Source organism: Lacerta agilis, chromosome 5, assembly GCF_009819535.1.
Source record: "Lacerta agilis isolate rLacAgi1 chromosome 5, rLacAgi1.pri, whole genome shotgun sequence".
In the NCBI taxonomy this organism is placed as follows: domain Eukaryota; kingdom Metazoa; phylum Chordata; class Lepidosauria; order Squamata; family Lacertidae; genus Lacerta; species Lacerta agilis.
Window position 1 is genome coordinate 42,659,220 of NC_046316.1, and position 20,929 is coordinate 42,680,148.

At 42.2% G+C, this 20,929-nt stretch overlaps 2 protein-coding genes across 6 annotated transcripts in view; both read right to left on the reverse strand.

Moving 5' to 3' along the window:
• The window catches only part of PLEKHA1 (pleckstrin homology domain containing A1), a 36,306-nt gene extending 27,327 nt beyond the window's left edge, over positions 1–8,979 (reverse strand). For 3 of the 5 annotated variants that reach the window (XM_033149488.1, XM_033149492.1, XM_033149491.1), the window contains exon 1: positions 8,682–8,854. The gene's annotated coding sequence lies outside the window, so the exon portion shown is untranslated. The other 2 variants (XM_033149489.1, XM_033149490.1) reach the window with 2 other exon arrangements.
• Positions 8,980–19,352: 10,373 nt separating this feature from the next.
• The window catches only part of BTBD16 (BTB domain containing 16), a 29,199-nt gene continuing 27,622 nt past the window's right edge, over positions 19,353–20,929 (reverse strand). The window contains exons 15-17 of the mRNA XM_033149494.1: positions 20,731–20,829; positions 19,695–19,883; positions 19,353–19,579 (exon numbers count right to left, since the gene is read on the reverse strand). Of these exons, the coding sequence (XP_033005385.1) occupies positions 19,511–19,579; positions 19,695–19,883; positions 20,731–20,829 (357 nt within the window). The 3' untranslated portion in view covers positions 19,353–19,510. The remainder of the gene's footprint in view (positions 19,580–19,694; positions 19,884–20,730; positions 20,830–20,929) is intronic.

Below are 20,929 nucleotides of genomic sequence, written 5' to 3' on the forward strand. Positions count from 1 at the left end.
TGGTGTATGTGTGTAGTTACCAGATATCCCAGATTTATCCAGCCCTCATAACAGCATAGTCAAGTTTCATCTGCTAGCTATTTACTGAAACCAAAACATAGTTACATAGATCTCAAGGGCTCAGTATTAATGTGCTTACAGTACTAGGAAGTACAGACAAACCTCAGTTGTTGAACATAATCCATTTCGGAAGCCCGTTTGGCTTCCAAAATGTTCGCCAACCGAGGCGCAGCTTCTGAGTGGCTGCAAGATCTTCCTGCACTCAAGCAGAAGCTGTGCCAAACATTCGGAAACTGGAGCATTTACTTCCGGGTTTTCAGTGTTTGGGAGCCAAAATGTTCCAAAACTGAGATGTTTGGGAGTCCAGGTTTGACTGTATATCCCATACACAAGATCTGGGAAGTTAGAGGGACTTCAGTCTTAAGAATAGCCCATTTTTTTAAAAAAAGAACTGATTTAAACCAAATTTCCCATGTTACAGGTCACACGTTTCCTTAATAAAAATGCATACAAAGTGGCGGCTATAACATAACAAAACAAAACAAACACAACCTAGGGACATAACTAAAAAATGTTCAGTCATATAATTCTGCAGCACATCTAAGTTACATCAACTTAGATTTCTATTTAGTTTTCAATACACATTTAAGGATTTTAAGGAATATCACTAACTGAAAGTTAATGCTAAAATCCTAATTATTTAATGGTTAAAGCACATTTATCTAGCAGCAACAAAGCACAGTGGACTTCTGTGAAAACATGCAAATTTACTGTGTGTATAACTTTCAAGAAATTACTGAGCTAAGAATTTTCCTCCATGATATGAGCACTATATATCCTTGAAAAATCGTTAAGATTCATAATCTGAAAGCTGAACAAATTGCATAGGTCAGGTAACAAAATTCTATAAGAAGTTCTCTTAAAGATCACCTTGTGAATGATCCTGGTAAGATACTGGAGGATATTTTTAAGAAGAATATCTGAAGGGCCATAGGTTCCTCGCTTCTGTTTAGCCAGCTTTTACTTACTTATTTTTTAAAGTATCTCCTTTAGTTTTTTTAATTCAAAATTAATTTTTTATCCCTCCTGCTACTATATTATCACCCTCTGCCAATGTTCAAGACAGTTATGAGTCACAAAGTACTTCCCGCTTAGCCACTTCTAAGGAAGATGCAAAGCAAAATGCACATTACCCTCCCAAGCAGATCAGAACTAGGAGTAATAACTGTAGCATGATTTCTATCACAAAGAGCTGAGTCTGGAATTATTGCTAATCTTTTGCAGAAGCTACATTCCTGCCACTTAACTTTTGAGGGCCAACACAGTATATGCAAGTATATTAGCATCAAAACTGCACTTCTGGATCTGAGCCCCCTTCCAAAGGTTGGAAGAACAGAATTCAAACTTTCAGCAACCAGTCCAAAAAAACAAGCCAAAAGCCACAACACTAGCTCATCTATGTTCACTGCTCTTCCAACCACTCCTTTGGTTTCACAAAAAGACAGATGAAAAGTTAAGTGATTTTCAACATTTCATCTACCTCCCATCACAACCCATCCCAAAGTCGGCTGTTTTTCCATTCCCATAACACTTTGCCCTGTGCACACCCAATACTGTTCAAATAATTTCAAACTATCTGACAAACTGAATTCTGTAAACTAAAATTAACACAGTAAATGCATCCAAATTCAATGCATAATTTATTCTGGATCCAGTCTGGCTTGATGCAAAACTCAAAGTCCTGCTTAGTGTGTAGCAAACTAAATTCAATACAATGCTATGACACAAAAGTCCAATGCTACATACTCTAGGGAGTTAACACACCACAAAAGGCATATTAAGTAATACTATAACCAGGGTTAACCACCTGATGGATCAAATATAGGGCAATCATGTCTTACGGTGATAAAATATTTAAAATTATTTTATTAGTATTGTAATACATGTCCATAAAGACAAGTTACTGAACATCAAAGAATGTAAAGTATGTAATTATTATATATCACTAGGTAATGCAAGCGTCAGTAATAAAGAGGGGGAAACAATTCTCACTAGCTTTTGTTTGAAGCCACAAGGATAGTCTAAACACACACTTGGTTTTCAATTTAGTGAAGAATTACATAGCCACTATTTAAAAAACAGGTGTTAGTTTTAAATGTTGTTACAAAGCAGACAAGCAGGCATCTGTTTCTAAATGAAGATAGACAAAGGGTGTGTGTGCATGTGGTATATAGATATATCACACCACATACTTCTGTAGCTTTGGATCAAGGGCCCTTCACTCTTGCCTTTGCTATCTGAAAACAGAGTGATGCTAATAGAAAATGTTCACAGCATAAATAGCTGCATTCTTGGATCCACACAACATTTCACTAGATGAGTAGATTGGCTAAGCAACTGACACACTTCACAAGTCTAAATGAACTTTTCATTGGTCCAACTTCTGTATCAATACAAAATTAAGTGCTAATAGGGGGGAAATGGGTTTGAGCACACTTAACTCTGTGTGAGATTGTAGCCTGTATTTAAAAGACACCATTTGATTTTTGGCACTACATTCAAGAAGGATTTTGAATTCAAAAGGCTAAAGAGATGCAAAGATGAAAACTGCCCAAAGGGAACACAAAACAAGGAAAAGTTAAAGAACTATGGACATCACCCTACATAAGGTTCTGAAGATATGCACTGTGCCTAGTATTCAAATGCTTAAAATACCATTTTAGAGTGGGGCAAAATTCAACATTAATCATACCTACAGCAGACCCACGGAGTTCAAATTGAATAACTTCAGTCTATTAATTTCAATGCACCTACTCTGATCCATTATCTAGCTAAATATTACCCAGTGTCAATAAAATTGAACCTGCTACCAATAGATCTCTGTCATAAAAGTCACTCCCTAAATATCTTAGGAGAGAAAATGCTCCCTATTTCAATAATAATAATATATTTCCCCAGCCACTCTAGACATCAGCCCCAATTTTTAGGATCCTAGTCATCAAAATGCTTGGAATTTTTCCACCCTAATTCTTGTCAATACATCAAAGGCATTTATATCTTGCCTTTTTACCCAACAAGGATCCTCAAGGTGATGAGCAACATAAAAATAAACAAATTAAAACATACTAAATTAAACTAACAGAAGACTAAAACAGAAGATTAAGAAGAACATATTGGAATGTGACAAATCTGAAAAGTCATTAGTATCTTATAGAAATAGATTTTAAGTATTACAAACTAAACTATTTCCCTCAAACAATAGGCATTTCACATAGATTAGTGAAATAATTTATTTTAGACCTGAGGAAAATGCATCAAGTCGACAATTTTCTGAAGCTGTCTGGAGCTTAAACTGTCAGAACCACTGTAAATTCTTACTGTCTCCATGAAATGCCTTGATTATATTGGTCTTTGGAACCTACACAGCCCTGATGTTTCTGCATCTTCCTTAAGGAAGTATACCTACTTTTAAAAGCACCAACACTAACTTCCTTCCTTTAAAACAAAAGAAACCCTGTTTCATATTCCAATAGCAGGAAATGCATGGTAAAAATCAGGTTTATATAAATCAAACTACCATATAATTCATAATGAAATCCTTATCAAATAACTGTCTCCATAATGGGATTTCTGCCTGCGTTGTAAATAGTCATATACAAGACAGCATGCTTGGAACCTGATGGCTGTCGGAACCAGTCTTCTGTACTTTAGTGGTATGCACCATGTGCATGTGGACCAATAAGCTGAATCATTATAAGATTTATGTGCTCCAGTTTCTCAAATCTTACATATGGGGAGACCACCTGTTCTGGACTGGCTTGAAATTTCCTGGAAGGAGCTGGTCCATAGCTTGGGGGCACTCCTACAGCCAACATTGTCACTGGAGGTTCAGGTAGCCTCAGTGACTAGGAATGCCTATCTTCCAACTACAGCTAGCTGATCAACATGCTCTGGTAACTTCCAGACTGGATTATTGTTATGCACTCTGACATGGAGCTGCTCTTGAAAAAGACTCAAAATTCAATTAGTCCACACCACAGCATGCAGATTACTGTCTGGAGCTCCATTTAGAACTCACATAACCCCTTTCAAAACAAACAAACAAACAGCAGCACTGATTGCCAATTCATTTCCAGACCGAAAGATGCTCACACATTAAAATATTAAGTGGATTGTCCATTCCTGCAAAACTGAAAATTGAGTACAAGAGTTGTGAACAAGGCCTTTTATCTAAATGCTATTTCTGCAATTCAGCAATAAAGGGAGGAGGTGCTATATATCAGTATTTATGTATCAGTCACAGCCTTTGTATCTTTCCATCATCACTGTCCTATTCTTTGTAATGAAGTATATAAAATTTTTGGGTGATAATTTGATGTGTTTTTACAGGATAGTCCTGCACAGAAATTCACTTTCTCCTTATAGCAATTGATTAGAAACCATAGCTGCAGTTGCTGCAGCATGCCAAAAGCTCTAATACATGCCAGCACTGTCTAAATCTCCTGGGTTAACAACTAAATGGGAAGAAAACATACTTATGCACAGAAACATAAGAGCCTGTTGCATCAAGCCCATCTAGTCCAGAATCCTGTACCCACAGTAGGCCAACATATGCCTATGGGAAGCAGCGGTAAAACATTGAAACAACTGCACCATCACACCACAAAGCATGAAAGGGTGAAAACTTTAGTGTTTTGTCTTTAGTGTTTTGTCCAAGCTGCTGATTTCCATATTAGATGTCACACATGATCACAGACATATTGATTACTAAATTCATCATTTAGTCCCCAATGCAAGACCAACTGCAGTGCCTTTACTAAAGCACACTATAGGAGACTCTGTCAATCCTAGTGAAATACAATTTGGTACTGAAACAACTGCAGAGTAAAAGGTAAAGGTAAAGGGACCCCTGACAGTTAAGTCCAGTCGTAAACGACTCTGGGGTTGTGGCGCTCATCTCACTCTATAGGCTGAGGGAGCCGGCATTTGTCCACAGACAGTTTTTCCGGGTCATGTGGCCAGCATGACTAAGCCGCTTCTGGTGAAACCAGAGCAGCGCACGGAAACGCTGTTTACCTTCCCGCCGGAGCAGTACCTATTTATCTACTTGAACTTTGGTGTGCTTTCAAACTGCTAGGTTGGCAGGAGCTGGGACCGAGCAACGGGAGCTCACCCTATCGTGGGGTTTCGAACCGCTGACCTTTTGATCGGCAAACCCAAGGCTCAGTGGTTTAGACCACAGCGCCAAAGAAAAGGGGATGGAAACAGAACTTTTGCAACTATTAATTGATGGGTGAAATATACATTTATTGATTCTGTGAATATGGATGAGGATGGGAAATGAAAGTATTAGGAGAAGAACCTTTCCCCCCAGGAAGCAATTATTTAATCATTCCATTAATACAGATAGCCTTTCAACTGTTACATACTGATACGGTGTTGCCTACAGGCCCTAGTTCTGCAAGTTGCAAACCTTCATGAACTTCCTTGCAGCAGGGACACAATTTCTACTACTTCAACAAGTTGCATGAACAAAATCTGGGCCCTGTGAATTATATCTTTGATGGTCAAAATACTATCTCTGGAAATCACTAGCTTAAATGGAAAGCAATTCATATAAGAAAAAGTTGCACTCGTGTTAGCAGTTCCCTCCACATCAGCTTAACATTTGGTTTAGCAACTAAGCAATTTTGCCACATTTAAAATTCTACTCAGTATAACCAGTGCTTTTTTCTGGGGGTACGCAGGGGTACGCATACCCCTAAACATTTTGTGAATCTAAGTTTGGCCTCATTCAGGGGAAATATTTCAATATGAGTAGGAAAATGAGAGTACTCCTAAACATTTTTTTTGGGGGGGGGGAAGTACTGAAAAAAGAAGTACTGAGTATAACACATACATTAAAAATATGTATACTTAATAACTGGTACTATATTATGCAGGAATGGGGAACCTCATTCTCAGGGGGTGGATAAGGCTCTCTAGCCCTTGGTATTCTCCCCAAGCCACACTTCCTTCCCAACCACACTCCTCACTGGTCCTGCTTCATATCTTCCTTTAGTGTTTTTGCCTCACCACAATGTGCCCATGAACTCTAATAATTGGAGAGGGAAATGTGTGTAGAAACTAGCAGGCTGTACAAAGGTAAACGTTTCATTCACTGCCATGCCCACTTTGCCCCAGCCATGCCTGCCATTGGCATCTGACCTCCAGATGGTTGCTCAGAAAGAACTATGGTCCTCAGACTAAAAGGGGGTTCCCACCCTGACATAGCATTTTATGTTGATATTAGGCACTTAAAAATAGGTGATTGCATAGACTGTATTATAAATGTTAATGATTACATAATCTCCTGAAGACTAGAAAATGCCTCATTGATTCTAGAGCCTATACGATAGCAGTTGTAAATGTATTTTTTTATTGTGGTTATCTGTACTCTTATTAAGCTATGCTATTTCAGAATGTGGGAATGCTACTAATTCCAACTCAACCATCAAATGGCACAAGAGGGGGACTGGCCACTGGCATAGACACATCTTGCAATTTAGGCCTAAGTATCAATCTAGATACCCCAGATATGCATATCCCATATCTGGAGACTGTTCTCAATTCATCCCCCTCCCCCAGCCCCCCCAAAAGTCAAAATCTCAATAATTACATTAGCACTTTCTTTGAAGAAGATACTTCAGGAATATCTATGTACAAACTTCCCCATGTAATATACCAATGTTATAATTTTCTGTTTAGTTTATATTATTAATTGTTGGTTTTAGTGTATGTGTATTCTTCATCCTGAGACTAGTGTGAAGAGCGAATTACAAATGCACATAGAAAAGATATACATCTCCAAACTTCTCAGAAAGCATTAGTATCCTGTGATGATAAAGTGAAAATAATGTTTGGCAAACAAAAACAGCTACATAAGGAACTTTGAACCCTTTACAGATATTAATGAAGCTAAAAACCCCAGTATTAGCAGGCTTTTGAAGTCATCAAAAAGGAAATACAACACTTAAAGCAAATAAAGTTTTAATTAAAGTATCTCTTCTAATTGCCTTTAAGTTGCTGCTTCAAGATTCCAGTTTGCATCATACACCAAGGCATAACTCTGAAAACCCACTGAAAATATTTGTCAGCATTCATGCACCCACCCTTTACAAAAGCACAGTATTCAACCACAACCCAAATCACTCTATAATTCTCGAGACTGATAAGATCTGAGTCTCCACAGCGTCACACTCAGAATACTGAAGTAACAAAAATTACTTGGTAACAAGATCAACCCCTGACCGCTGGGGATGTTGCATAGTCTCAAACATTTACCAGGTTAATTATACCATGAGCTGCCAAGTTTTCCCCAGGGTAAAAAGTCACTTTGGGAGTCCTAGTCAAAGAGTAGGCAGGCATTTAAGAGAAAATGCTACATGCTGCAGAGTTAAGCAAAAGCAGAGGGCAGCCTTTCCTGAAAATCATTTCAAAGAGGTAATCCCAGACGCCCTCATGACACCAATCCTTCAGCTCCTCAGCCTGGCAGTTTCAACATGAGCATATCCAATGCCACATACAAACTACACACACCTTATTATCCTGTCCCCTTTGCAGTTCCTAGCACAGCAACTAGGCCAGCTGCTCTCCCCACCCGCACTTCCCACCCCAAAAACAAACAAAGAAAGAAATATCTATCAAGAGGAGCCCTGTCTGGATCATAAGATCATAAAAACAGAATCAGAAACATACAATTGTAGAATTAGGAGGGACCACAAGAGTCCTCTAGTCCAACCTCACCCCCCCCCGCAATGCAGGAATCATTTTGCCCAACGTGGGGCCTGAACCCCCAGATTAAGAGTCTCATGCTCTAACCACTGAGCTATCCCAGCAGACCCTACTGCAAACACACAGTAGTAGCCAAACCATACGCTTCTAGGGGGTGAAGGCACTGTAATGACCCCGCGGTGCTGCCCCGCAGCATTCTTATTTAGCAATTACTTAAAACACCCGGCGGGATATCCCTGCCTGCGGATAGGGAGCACAACCCCAACCCTCAACGTTCAGGAGGGAGCGCTGCCCCTGGCAGACCCCAAAGCCACCTTGAGAGCTTAGCAGCAGCAGCCGCCACCAAGCTCCCTACTCTCGGGAGGCCAAAGGTCCACCACGGCAGCCAGGAAGGAGCTTCGCCTGCAGGGGGGCAACAAGCACCTGGCCCTGGGGGGGGGGGAGGAGGAGGAGGACATGCCGCCTTGTCAGCCCACAGCCGCCTCTTCCAGGCTCTGCAAAGGCTGCCCCGCCGTGGCCAGTGGATTCTCACGCCCCCTCCCATCTTCCCTCAGACCTGCTCCTTCCGCCCCATAACCTGTTTAAACCCCCCTCCACACCCCACCCCACTCTGCTCACCTTAACGAACCGCCAGAGCAGACCCAGCCCGCCCCCCCCCTCGCCCGGCCAAGCCTCCGTCTCTTGCCTCACAGCCGCCGACCTGCACCGAGGTGCCTCCGCCCTGGCGGCCCCCTACCTTCCCACACAGAGGCCGCCGCCACCGGGCTCCCTTCCTCAGGCAAGGCGAGACCCCTTTCAGCCGGCGGCGGCGGCATTAAGCGGGGAAGTGGGGCGTGTTTGTTTGTTTTTTAATACCCCGCTTCTTCTTCCTCCGGCCCTGCTCTCTCCCTCAGGCGGCCGGTACTCACTCAAATCCGCGGAAATTCCTGCGAGAGCCCCCTGAACGCAGAGCGCCCTACGAAGCCGGACCAGCCGCTCCCCGGCGCGGTCCCGCCCTCTTTTCCTCTCGGCGCTGGAGCTCTTTTTCTCCCCCTTCTCTCTCTCTCTCTTCTCCTTCCCTCCTCAGAGGAGAAACTTTATTAGTTACCTCAGTGTGAGCTACAGGAACTGCCTGCTCTCGCGAGCCCAGGGCGCATGCGCCAAGTTCCCGCCGCCAGAGCTTGGGATGGGGGTGGGGGGGTTGAAGTCGGTGAAGGACTACAGGTCCCAAGAAGGCCGTGCTCCATAAAGGGAGCTTCGAAAGCCCGGCTTTCTCTTGCCGAGAGGCATCATGGGAAGTGTAGTCTTCCCAGCGCCTGCCCCCGCGTCGCGCGATCGCTTCGGAACCCGTTGCATGCTGGGATTTGTATTCCTAGTTCCGCGGAACTCAAGCTACAGGCTCGGACCTGTCATGTATTCACTAGGGGCGGGGGAGGAATGTACTGAAACGAACGACAGGAATGTCCCCGTTGGGGACAATGGGAGCTCTCTGAAGGTCCATAGGAAATAATGGGAGCGGAGAGTGCTAATTGGTGTAACTGGGCTCCATTGAAAGAAAAGTAAACTGCAAATAAAACGAGGCGTGGAGTCTTGAGAGCGAGTGGAATGGGTCACAAGGATAGAAATGCAATACAGCTAGCTTTATCTCGCTTTTACTGTTTTATTATTTTAACTGTCGAGTTTTTGGGTTTAGATTTAATATGGATTGGATTTATTTATTTATTGCAGCATGTGCACCACTTTGCTTCACATTTTTTGCAGGTGGCTTAGGAGGATTCTTTTAAATAAAATAAATGATTAGACTGTGTTGACCATGCACAATACCTTGCTCTCCGTGGAGAAAAAGTAGGAATTAAATTTAGTAAATAATTATCCCCGTTACATACATGTTCATTAACTAAGATAAGATAATATTGGTCATTATATTGACTAACATAACTAAATCAGATAAATATTTTGGGCCAGCCATAACAGGCTTTGTAATCATGATGGGATATAGGAAGTCTGACATCAAATACCGGTAATTGGGATTTATCCATTATTCCTGATTCCGATACAAAGATTGTATAAACATTGTTTGCAGTTCAGTGCATAAAAACTGAACCGTAAAAACTGATAGATTTTTCACTGTTGCTGAGCATGTTTCAAAGCACACTGTGTTGGTCAAAGGACAGAAGATACCATGTGGTTGCAGTGCTTTCATTTATTAGGCCAAATTACATTAGTGTAGGAGTCTGCATGCTCTCTTGTATAAGCTGATGCAATAAAATGTATCAATGTTTAAACAAGTTCATAATTGCAGAGAAGTCTGAGTAAATATAATTTTAAAAGCTCCTTTGTTCTGCGTTTTAAGTCAGAAGTCCAGTAAATTCAAGCATTACCTCATAAAGCTTTGAGAGACCAATAATTGTTCTTTCCAATGGTGTCATAAAACCACTTTTACAACAATCAATTTTAGATTTTGCTTCCTCTGGATTATTTAATATTTTCCACTGTGCAGTAGGGCTTCCCCCTTTTTTTCAGGCTTAAAACGGGGGGGGGGGGTCCTCTAAAAGGCCTCTTCTATACTCATCTCTTGCATGAAAATACATCTTTGTTGTAAGGAGGCTTTCAGTAATCACACTTCGTAATGAAACAAAAGCTGTAATCAGAATGCAACAATGAATGCTGAAGTCAGCTGTGAACAATGGTTTGCAATTACCATGGCAACATTTTCTATCAAACCCATGAAGGGTCATAGAGTTTGCTCCTTTCTCTGTGAGAAAGCAGCTTTTCATGCATTCACAATTATTCAAATGTTTTAAATGATCTTTCAGTAAAAGTCCTAGAGTCACACCATCTAATAGTGTATCATGATTCATGAAGACGTGATGAAACTTTCACCCACAATGTCTGTCGTGTGCCAGCAAAACTTGCATTGTATAATTTACACAATGGAGAACACAGTATTCTTTCATAGTTTGATTACATATAACTCAAGCTTAACAAGGCACCATCCTGATTCCTAAAGAGTGCCTAATAATGTCTCTACAGCTACCATCGTGGCTGCTGATCTTTGATTCCTTCTGTGCACTTTTTGTGAAATGCTTCCATTCGACTTGATTTGATTTGGATATACTGTTCCATTTCTGTTGAGGATGTCTGGGGTGCCTCCCTCTTTTCACACATTTACAACATATTTACTGGACATGTTTACTTAGAAGCAAGTCTTTCTGAGATTTCTAGTAAGTGTTTTTTGGATTGAAGCTGTAGGCTACAACCCTATGGTGGGGGCATGGGCAGAGAGGGGCAGCTGCCTCCATCTAAATCAGGGGTCAGCAAACTTTTTCAGCCACTGTCTCTCAGACCTTGTGGGGGGCCAGACTATATTTTGTAAAAAAAAATATATGAACGAATTCCTATGCCCCACAAATAACCCAGAGATGCATTTTAAATAAAAGTACACATTCTATTCATGTAAAAACACCAGGCAGGCCCCACAAATAACCCAGAGATGCATTTTAAATAAAAGGACACATTCTACTCATGTAAAAACATGCTGATTCCCGGACCATCCGTGGGCCGCATTTAGATGGCGATTGGGCCACATCCAGCCCCCGGGCCTTAGTTTGGGGACCCCTGATCTAAATCAATAAAAATACATAGCAAACTGAGGTTCTGCCACCCCCCCCCCAACAAAAGGCCTGCCCCCCCAACAAAAATCCTGACTACGCCCATGGTGGGGGTAAGGGAGATGAAAAATATTTAATCCCCCCCTCATGGAAACATGTGGATGGAGAAATTTAGACATACACACAACTGTGTCTAATTTCCCTCCTAATTTGGGATTGTGTCAAGGGACTGGGAGAACTTTGGATCTAAGCTGCTTCTTGGCACACCCATGGAATGCTGGGTTGTTGGTTTTTTTACTCTTCTGACATCAGAACTTCCACACTGGTTTCAGCAGAGCTTCAAAGGGTTCAGCGACTGAGCCTCTGACATCTCTGTTCTATGGCCCCTGTGGTCCTCCACCCAATCCTCCAGGGGCCATAGGATTACACCCTGAGAATACCTTTGAACCCTCTCACAGTTTTCATTTTTGTGATTCTGCATATAAGGAATGTGATGGGACCTAAGCAACTGGCTGTTTTTAATATACCGCAAGAAGTTCCAGTGATGCAGCTTGGTTACTTTTGGAATATCACTGGAGGCCTATTGGGTCCCTTGTAATATTTGCAAATGTAATTACAGAAAGCCTGACGCAGAAACTGATGAAACGCTCCATATTTATGCTGAGACATAAATATATTCAAGTTTGTGACAAGACAGATTTGCCTCCAGGTGAGCCTGCAGGGCAGCTACAAATGTTAATACTGTTGTACGCAGGGGCAGAGCAAAGGGGGTGCGGTGGGGGCAGGCCGCCCCGGGTGCCACCCTGGGGGAGGGTGACACTCAGCGCGACCCCCGCAACTCCCAAGTCTACAGCGAACGACGTCCATAACAGCTCATCCAGGCCGCCGGCAAAGCTCTCCCCCTTTCCCCAGGCTCGCTGTAGGCTTGGGAGGCAGGGGGTGCCGTTGCCCCACCGCCCAGTAAAAAGTCTCACTCCGCATGCATCACATGTATGTAGCGACGCTGCGCATGCGCGCTACATGGCGACGCCCTGCCCCCAGGTACACGTCGTGTTTGCCACTCCGGGTGCCCGAGCAGCTTCCTACATCTCTGGTTGCACGCCACCCCTATCTCTGAGCGGGGTGAGATTCCAGGGGTTCCAGGCATTTACCCAGAGTTCGTCTTTCCTTTGGAATGAGGAAGAAGAAGAAGTAGAAGAGTTTGGATTTGATATCCCGCTTTTCACTACCCGAAGGAGTCTCAAAGCGGCTAACATTCTCCTTTCCCTGCCTCCCCCACAACAAACACTCTGTGAGGTGAGTGGGGCTGAGAGACTTCAGAGAAGTGTGACTAGCCCAAGGTCACCCAGCAGCTGCATGTGGAGGAGTGGAGACACGAACCCGGTTCCCCAGATTACGAGTCTACAACTCTTAACCACTACACCACACTGGCTCTCCAGTGTGGAAGTCTTTGTGATATATATAGTTTATTTACACATATATGAAACCTGAGCCTGTGATGGAGGGCCTTGCAGCATTAACACCCCACCCTTATTTGTCCAAAGCCGCAGACTTGGATTCAGACAGAAATCAATCATCTCTCTCCCCCCCTCCCCGCCCCCCACACACCCTGCTTCTCATCTTGCTGTTTTCCTTCTAGCTCATATCACTCCTACTCTCAGCTCTGGCTTTGTCCTTCTAACAAACTATCCCTGAGTTGAGGGAGGAGGCCGCACTCACTTGCCATCACACACTCCCTTTGTTCCCCTAATGGCCCACCACCTCACCATGAAGCTAGCTTGGCTGTTCCAAGAATTAGAAGGGTCTCAACATGCAGCCTACTCCGCTGCCCACAAACTCCTATCACTAGTTTTTTCCCCCCAGCCACAAATCACTGACTCAATCCCATAGGCTAGCCAGTTCTTGGGAGCTCTTGTTTATTTTTGTGGTGTAATGTACCACCAGGGGTAGGAAATAATAGCAGCTTATTCACTGTTGCTGCAAAACCCGGGGAGCACATTTAGCATGATAAAAGCAGTGCTTTTTTCTGGGGGGACGTAGGTGGACGCATACCCCTAAACATTTAGTGAATCTAAGTTTGGCCTCGTTGAGAGGCAGTATTTCAATATAAGTAGGAAAATGAGAGTACCCCTAAACATTTTTTTAAAGAAAAAAAAACACTGGATAAAAGCATAAACTCACACCACTGCACTTCCTTCCCCCATAACATAGACGTTTGTCTGGTTACTTTTTTTGTTCTTCTGAATTTTGTATTCCCTTTGTTCCTTTCCTGTTGTTCGGAAATGTTTATTATTCTATACAGTACGATTCCGGTAGGAAGAGTATACATAGTAGCTTATCCTCACACAAGCAACTGTGACCTTCAGCTTAGCGGTGTTATTTGTTTTGGATGGGTGGGAGGAGTGTTGCCATGTCATTACAGGTAAAGGGCTTCCCCAGGTCCATTCTTCTCAAACAATGACATTTCCTTGAGTCATTTTATCATAGCCATGTCAGTGAAGTTCTGCTTATGGCCATTCTTTCTTTCAACTCAGAAGTTCCTTTAAAGGGCACAGTCAATTCAGTGCCTGATATATGTGCATTTATATCCCATTGGTCAGGTTGCCCACAGTTTTGGGGCTGCCTACGAGATAGTGCTTCTTTTGTAGGAACACTACCACTTCCCTAACACTGAAGTATTTTGGGAAATGGAAAAGTGTGTTTACTTTTCCAGTACCAGGACCATCAAATCTTCTTCTTCTTCTTCTTCTTCTTCTTCTTCTTCTTCTTCTTCTTCTTCTTCTTCGATCACTTGCAGCTGAGTAGGATTGTCTTCCATAAACACCATTTTAGTGATGAGTCCGTAAGTGACTGTGGAGGCCAATTCTGGACCCACACGTCCTTCCACAGTGGGTACATTGGTTTCCAGGCGGGAGTTGATCATGGTGTGGATTTGCCAAGCATGCCTTCCTCTTAGCACATTTCTCCCTTGCGTCCTGAGTTCGAGTGTCTTCAAAGCCCATGACACCTTTGGTAACGGCTGTTCTCCAATTGGCGCGTGCACAGGCAAATGTTTCCCAATTGTTGGTGTTTATAATACATTTTTTTAGATTTGCCTTGAGACAGTCTTTCAACCTCTTTTGTTGACCACCAACATTATGCTTTCCATTTTTATCAAATATTATGGCTCCAATAAAATTTTGGTTGTGGTTTAGTTAGTGACCAGCAACACAACTCCTCTGTATACTTGCACATTCCATTTTATGACCTTTGGACATGATCCAACCAATGTTTAAAAAATTGCTGTTACTATTAAAAGGCTCTGGTGTATGTAAAGTCTTACGCTGTACATCTCCAGAGATTAGAACAACATAGAAGGTGAAAATTGTTCAAAGAACAAATAATTTAGCACTGCAGTAAGTGTCACCTCCCCATTACACAAGACTGTGATGTTCTTCTTCTTCTTCTTCTTCTTCTTCTTCTTCTTCTTCTTCTACTACTACTACTACTACTACTACTACTACTACTACTATTCATGTATTTGACAGGAGTTGTGCCATGGGATGGTTTTAGGATACCTGCAAAGCTTGTGTCATTTGGATGAGAAACACTAAAGTTGCAGGCTGCCAAATATTGAGTGGCTGTCCCTTTGAAATTGATAGGGAACTACAACAACAAAAATGAAGAGGGGGGAAAAGAACAAATGCAATTTTTTTTAAACAAAGGAAACTTTTTTAAAAATCTGCTTCTGCAACGTACAAGGTCGTTCTTAAATTCCACATTGAAAGCAACCTATAGAAATAACTTGTCACATAAAGTGCACTTAACATGCCTCTGAAAAATAATGAGCAATACATTTAAATAAATGGCCATGTTTTTTACCTATGATATCAACTTTATATGGTTGTAATTGTAATCTGAGTACACACTGACAAGTTTATAAAAATCCACCTGGCTTTGCAACAAATATGACTCAGTGAAGGTGATTCATGTAGATAATGAAGTAATGAATGGTTCAGTTTACCAGCGTTATTTTGGTGATAGACAAGGGGTGTGGTTTACCCCAGCAGTGCTGAAGGATATGCCCACCCCCGCCCACAATTTTATACTTTAAATGGTGAAATCCTATAAATGTTCCTTCAGAAATAAATCCCATTATGTTCAGTGGGGCCTTACCAACCAGTAAATGTGCATTATGAGATTGCAGTGGGAGTTATTTTTAAGGGAATGCAAAAAAGGAGAAACTAGTTCTCAAAAATATCAACTAATAAAATGAACTCAACATTAGGAAGAACTTCCTGACAGTAAGAGCTGTCCGACAGTGGAATTTGCTGCCAAGGAGTGTGGTGGAGTCTCCTTCTTTGGAAGTCTTTAAGCGGAGGCTTGACAGCCATCTGTCAGGAATGCTTTGATGGTGTTTCCTGCTTGGCAAGGGGTTGGACTGGATGGCCCTTGTGGTCTCTTCCAACTCTATGATTCTATGATTCTATGTTTCTGAATTCATGCTCCTTCCTGAGACACCATCTTAAACTTTCAACTTTTATGGAGCAGCTGAAGCAGCCTGCACCAGTATTCCTGCCTATTTAGTTTCAAGCGGGCCTCAACAATTTGACCAAGGTTTAATTTCCAACCCCCAAAAAGGCAGTATATGAGTTTATTAACTTAATATATATTTTGTCACCACAGTTTCCCTGAGAAAGAGAATAGAAACAATAATGGAAATAATGAGATATCTTTCTGCAGAGATAAATTTATGACATCGACATTTTTCCATTTTGTTCTTTTCTTTTGGTGAAGCTCTGACATTGGGGCTGAACTCTTTGTTTGTTTATAAATACAGAAATATCGTTGACAGCCGCCAGCAATTACATCATGTTTCCTATATTCACCCACACTGACATACTGACCTATGCTTCCTGTAACACCCACGTTTTGACTCTGTGGGTATTTGTATTATTAGCAGATGCAAATTGTGATTCTGACCTTTGCTGTTCTTGATGTGCATGTGCTTAAATTTAAAGGACAGAGTTGAAATTTGGTGGACAATGCAGGTGTGGGGTTTTTGAGTTGTTGGGATTTTTTGTTTTTGCAGGATTTGTGATTCCATACTGTTTTTCTTCTTTCTTCTTTTTTCCTGGTTAGATTTCTTGAAATGACTTCTGTATCTTGAACTATAAATTATTAAATTTATATCCTGCACTTTTGTCCAGGGAATCCCAGGGTGCGCACACACACACACAAAAAAAACACACACAGTAGGACAACCATTTTACTGCCTTTGCGCTTATTTTTAGGCTTACAGGCAACTGTGCTCTGTCCTCACAACTGACCACATTTAAGGGATTATATTAATTGGCCATTAGCTACAGTTCTCCAAATGAAATAGTGTGTTTTATTCAGTCTTCCTGCACATTAGCTTCCAAACTGAGGTTGCTGCTCTTATCTAATGGGCCAGGAACACTTTGATATTTTACAACAAAGTATGCTTTATTCAGCTGGGTCAAGAGTAAGCACCAACCACAATCTTCTGTATTTTTCTGTAACAACTCCACTGAAGCGGAGGAAGGCAAACTCAAGCTTACAAGGCAGAATAATAAAATCATAGAGCTGAGGACAGATGGCCATCCAACCTGTGTGCTGAAAAACCTCCAATGAAGAAGAGCTCACCACCTCTCGTCAAACAGCTCTTACAGCCAGAAAGTTCTAGATTCAGGTAGGCAGCAATGTTGGTCTGACGCAGTTGAAATAAATAAAAAATTGTCCAGTAGTACTACTGGACAATTTTTTTATTTATTTTGCCAGAAAGTTCTTCCTGATGTTTTAGTCAGAATCTCCTTTCTAGAAGCCATTGGTTTGGGTCCTGCCCTCCAGAGCAGGAGAAAGCAATATTTCATGTGGCAGCCCTTTAGATATTTGAAGATGGCTGTCATATCTCCCTCTCAGTCTCCCATGCTAAACAACAGGCCCGCCACTATGTCATTGTTTGTATCAGCAGTGGCATGTTAAAAGCAGGCACACATGCCATGTGGGGTGGCAGAGAACAAGAGGGTGGATGCCACCTTCAAAAATGACATTGACAGTCATTGACAAGATAACTGGTTAAAGCAACTTTCAGGAAAACTTTCACAGCCGTGAAAATAATGAACCAATTTGGCTACGCCATACAACCATATGAAGGCAAGGAGATGTGCTGCCGGATTTTCACATGCTGCCTTTCACATGCAGTGTGACAGAGGATAGTCCTCTGTTAAAGGACATTCCTTCAATTCAGGGGTAGCACACATGGTGCCTTCCAGAGGTGGTTGGGCTCCAACTCCCATCAGCCCTTGACCAGCCAAGTTGGAAGTTGTAGTCCAACGACATCAGGAGGCAGCGGGGCTGGTGGCCACCCTAGTCACACACCCATCCAGTTCACATAAAGGTAGTGGGTGGGAGATCTTATGGGGAACATCAGGTTCTCTCCTGTGGGGAGAGTCTGGAAGAAATACATGTATGAACCCCACAGCCAATGGTAAGAAGTTTATTTAGAATTTTAAAAAGCAGGAGGACAAAGGGAAGAAGCAGAACACTACATTAAGAAACCAAAAATAAAGGGAACGTTGTTCATGAGAAAACCAGAAGCCTGTTTGTAAGTAGCAAAGTTACCGGTAGGTTGGATAACTTTGAACCAACAGGCTCCTTTCCCCCCCTCATCATGTTTTGTTCATTTGTCCTCCTCTCTTCCTGTTTTATTCTTAATAAAACTTCATGCAATTTGGGGTCTAAAGTATATTTATGCCAAGCATTCTTGTGATCTCCCATGTTTCTAGCCATGGAAGCATACTATGTGGGTGAAAGAGTGGGATTTCAAGGGAAAACAACAGGCTGTGTTGAATTGCAGGGCGGGAAAGGCACCTGGGTGCTAGGCCTGTTGTTTTTGATAAACGGAGAGGGATTTATCTGAGAAGTGCAGGTGTGGTGTCTCCAAGCCCCTTTGGAAGCAGTTGCTTTGACCTCCCAGAATTCACCTCACCTGGGAGTTGTCAGGTTTAATAAGGAGTGCGGTTCGGGTTACAACTGGCAACTGGCAAGGCTGGGCATAAACAGGCTCTCCTTGCCTCCCCCTTCCATTACCGGAATAACTAACCCTCCAGAAATCCCTTTTCTTGTGCATTCAAGATGATTTATGCTCCTGGTGCTATTGGGGCTGCTATATGCAACCCTACCTTCCACACTGTTTGTACCTGCAAAAGTTTTGAGGCAGCCATGCTGCTTCATTTCCAATCAGCGCACACCTCATAACGTCCTGCTGAAATCCTCAAACTTTTTATAGCACACTGGTTTGTTCTTGTCCTGCTTTTGTTGCTCTTCAACCCCTCTGGACAGTGAAAATGTGGTAGAACTGGAGAAGCATAACAGAACTAAAGCAGAATACATCCACCACTATTGCACTGTTACTGTTTTCAAGGACATATTGCAGATTACAATAAAAACACCTACCTGGTGGGGCTCTACAGGCAATTTGAGATAGAGCAAGAGCAAAGCTATAAGGCCATACATTTAGATTATGTCTCAGGATTTAGACAATGTTGGTGATTCTGGCAGAAGAATTTAAGTATAAACCAGGATTGTTTGGGGTGCTTGATCTCCAGTTTCCTGGTATGGAGATGGCTCTTGCCTTTATTTGTACAGTAGCCTGTGCAATGGGATGGGGGCTAGACTAGGTGGGGTTACCTGACACTTTTATGTGAGCAACATTAATGGCTTCCCGAAATCAATAATGACTAGATGAGCTGTAGTGCACCTGGCTGAAGGCCAGCTGGGGAGAGTGGAAAAAGAAAGCTCTCTAAAATGCCATGCACACGGCTGTTTACATCCATGTGGGAGGAACGGTTCATGCCCTTCATTTGCTAGTGGGCACCAGATTGGTAATTTGAAGCTACACCTAAGCAATTGCAATCTATTTGCAGCATTTGCCACAGGAAATAAGAGTACAATGCAAATAGGGATTAACGTCTAAATGAGCTGAGCATGAGGGAAGGGTGCAGTTTATTCTCCTGTTATGCGAAATGTGATCACCTGCCTGACCAGTGCAGGCCCTTAGACATATGATATTAACACTCCTACGCATATGCTAGGTGTCAAAATGAGTCCTTCAGCAGAGCTGCCCAGAGAGTGCTTGTTGTCTCTTATGATGTTGGGAAAAGAAGAGCAAAGGTCACATAGATTGGAACAGATGGTATGCATGCTTTCAAAACCTGCATTCAGAAAGAGGCAAGAGTTAGCACTCAAGTTTCTATCTATGCTATTTAGGAAGTCAATGTAACAGTTTTGTTTTTGAAATGTACAAAATGTTCCCTTTCCCTGACTTACCATGCTTTTACAGCTGGGCTTCTTAACTCCAAACCTTTGAGTAAGTCTCTCCGTAGTGAACTCTTCCCATTTCCCATCTATCTGACACTGTGCTTTGATTTCATACTTAACTTCACGTGTCTCCTTTAAACTGACAGGACTCCGTTCGGCAGTAAAAAAAGATATAATTGGATCTGCATGTTTGACTCTCTGAAATGACACAGGGTTAAATTGTTATTTGTCAGCGTCTGTGAGCTGAAGGTACACAAAAACCTCCACCAAGAAAATCCTAATTCAAGGTAGATCAGTCTCTTTTTACCTAACTGGTCTTCCTAGCTCCCATTGTTTTTCCTTTGAGTATGTACACATTAGTAGCTGCAAATGCAAGCAAGGTGGCCACTTCCCTTGTGCATTTCATGTTGCATTTGCTATACACAACTACAGTAGAGAGCAGGTGATGGTGTCTTCATATTATCTGATTTGTTTACCTGCATCTGTACATCCCCCTGAACTCCAGTTCAAGGAAACTATCATTCTGCACATGCAGAATGGCTGTTTGAACTGTATACACCTCAACTAACCTGTGACTTGCTTTTTGAAGTCAGAAGGAAGTTGGTTTGAGGAGAAAGCATCAAACAGGAGTATTTCTCAAGAAGCTGCAGGATACATATGGGTTGAAGCTAATGTCATGTGTACTAACTTGACTTCAGACACCAGAGGTGGGAATGCAATGGAGCTGGAATGGCAATATATACATACCCTTTGTCTTAGCTACACCTGCTGAACTGCTCGTCTACCCGGCTATTAAAGGGGTAGGATCCCCATACTCCTTGGTCACCCTAATGGGGAGTTGCACAGGAGCACTTCTGCCCAGTTTTGCAAGTCAGCCTTAACACTATTTCCCTTCTCCTTACCTATAGCCAAAAATGCCAGTGACACAATCTTCCTTGAGGCAATTTATTGTTTTCAGGGTGTAGCCTAGTTCAATGTTTTATACATCTCCCTAAAGACTGATGGTGGTCCGAGTCAGAGAGAACCACAGAAATGCTTTTCTTACCTGCATGTAAAAACTGTAGGCTGAAGCATCATGTTTTATTGCTTTTATCTCAAAGAAGAATCCATAAATGGAAATTATTTCAGAATGGTACCTTGGCTCCTGAAGTAGTAACCAAGAGATTATTATTTTTTTAAATAAAAAAATGCAGCTTTATCCCAGTTAATTTCAAAGTTATGTCAGCAAAAAGATCTGTAAGTAC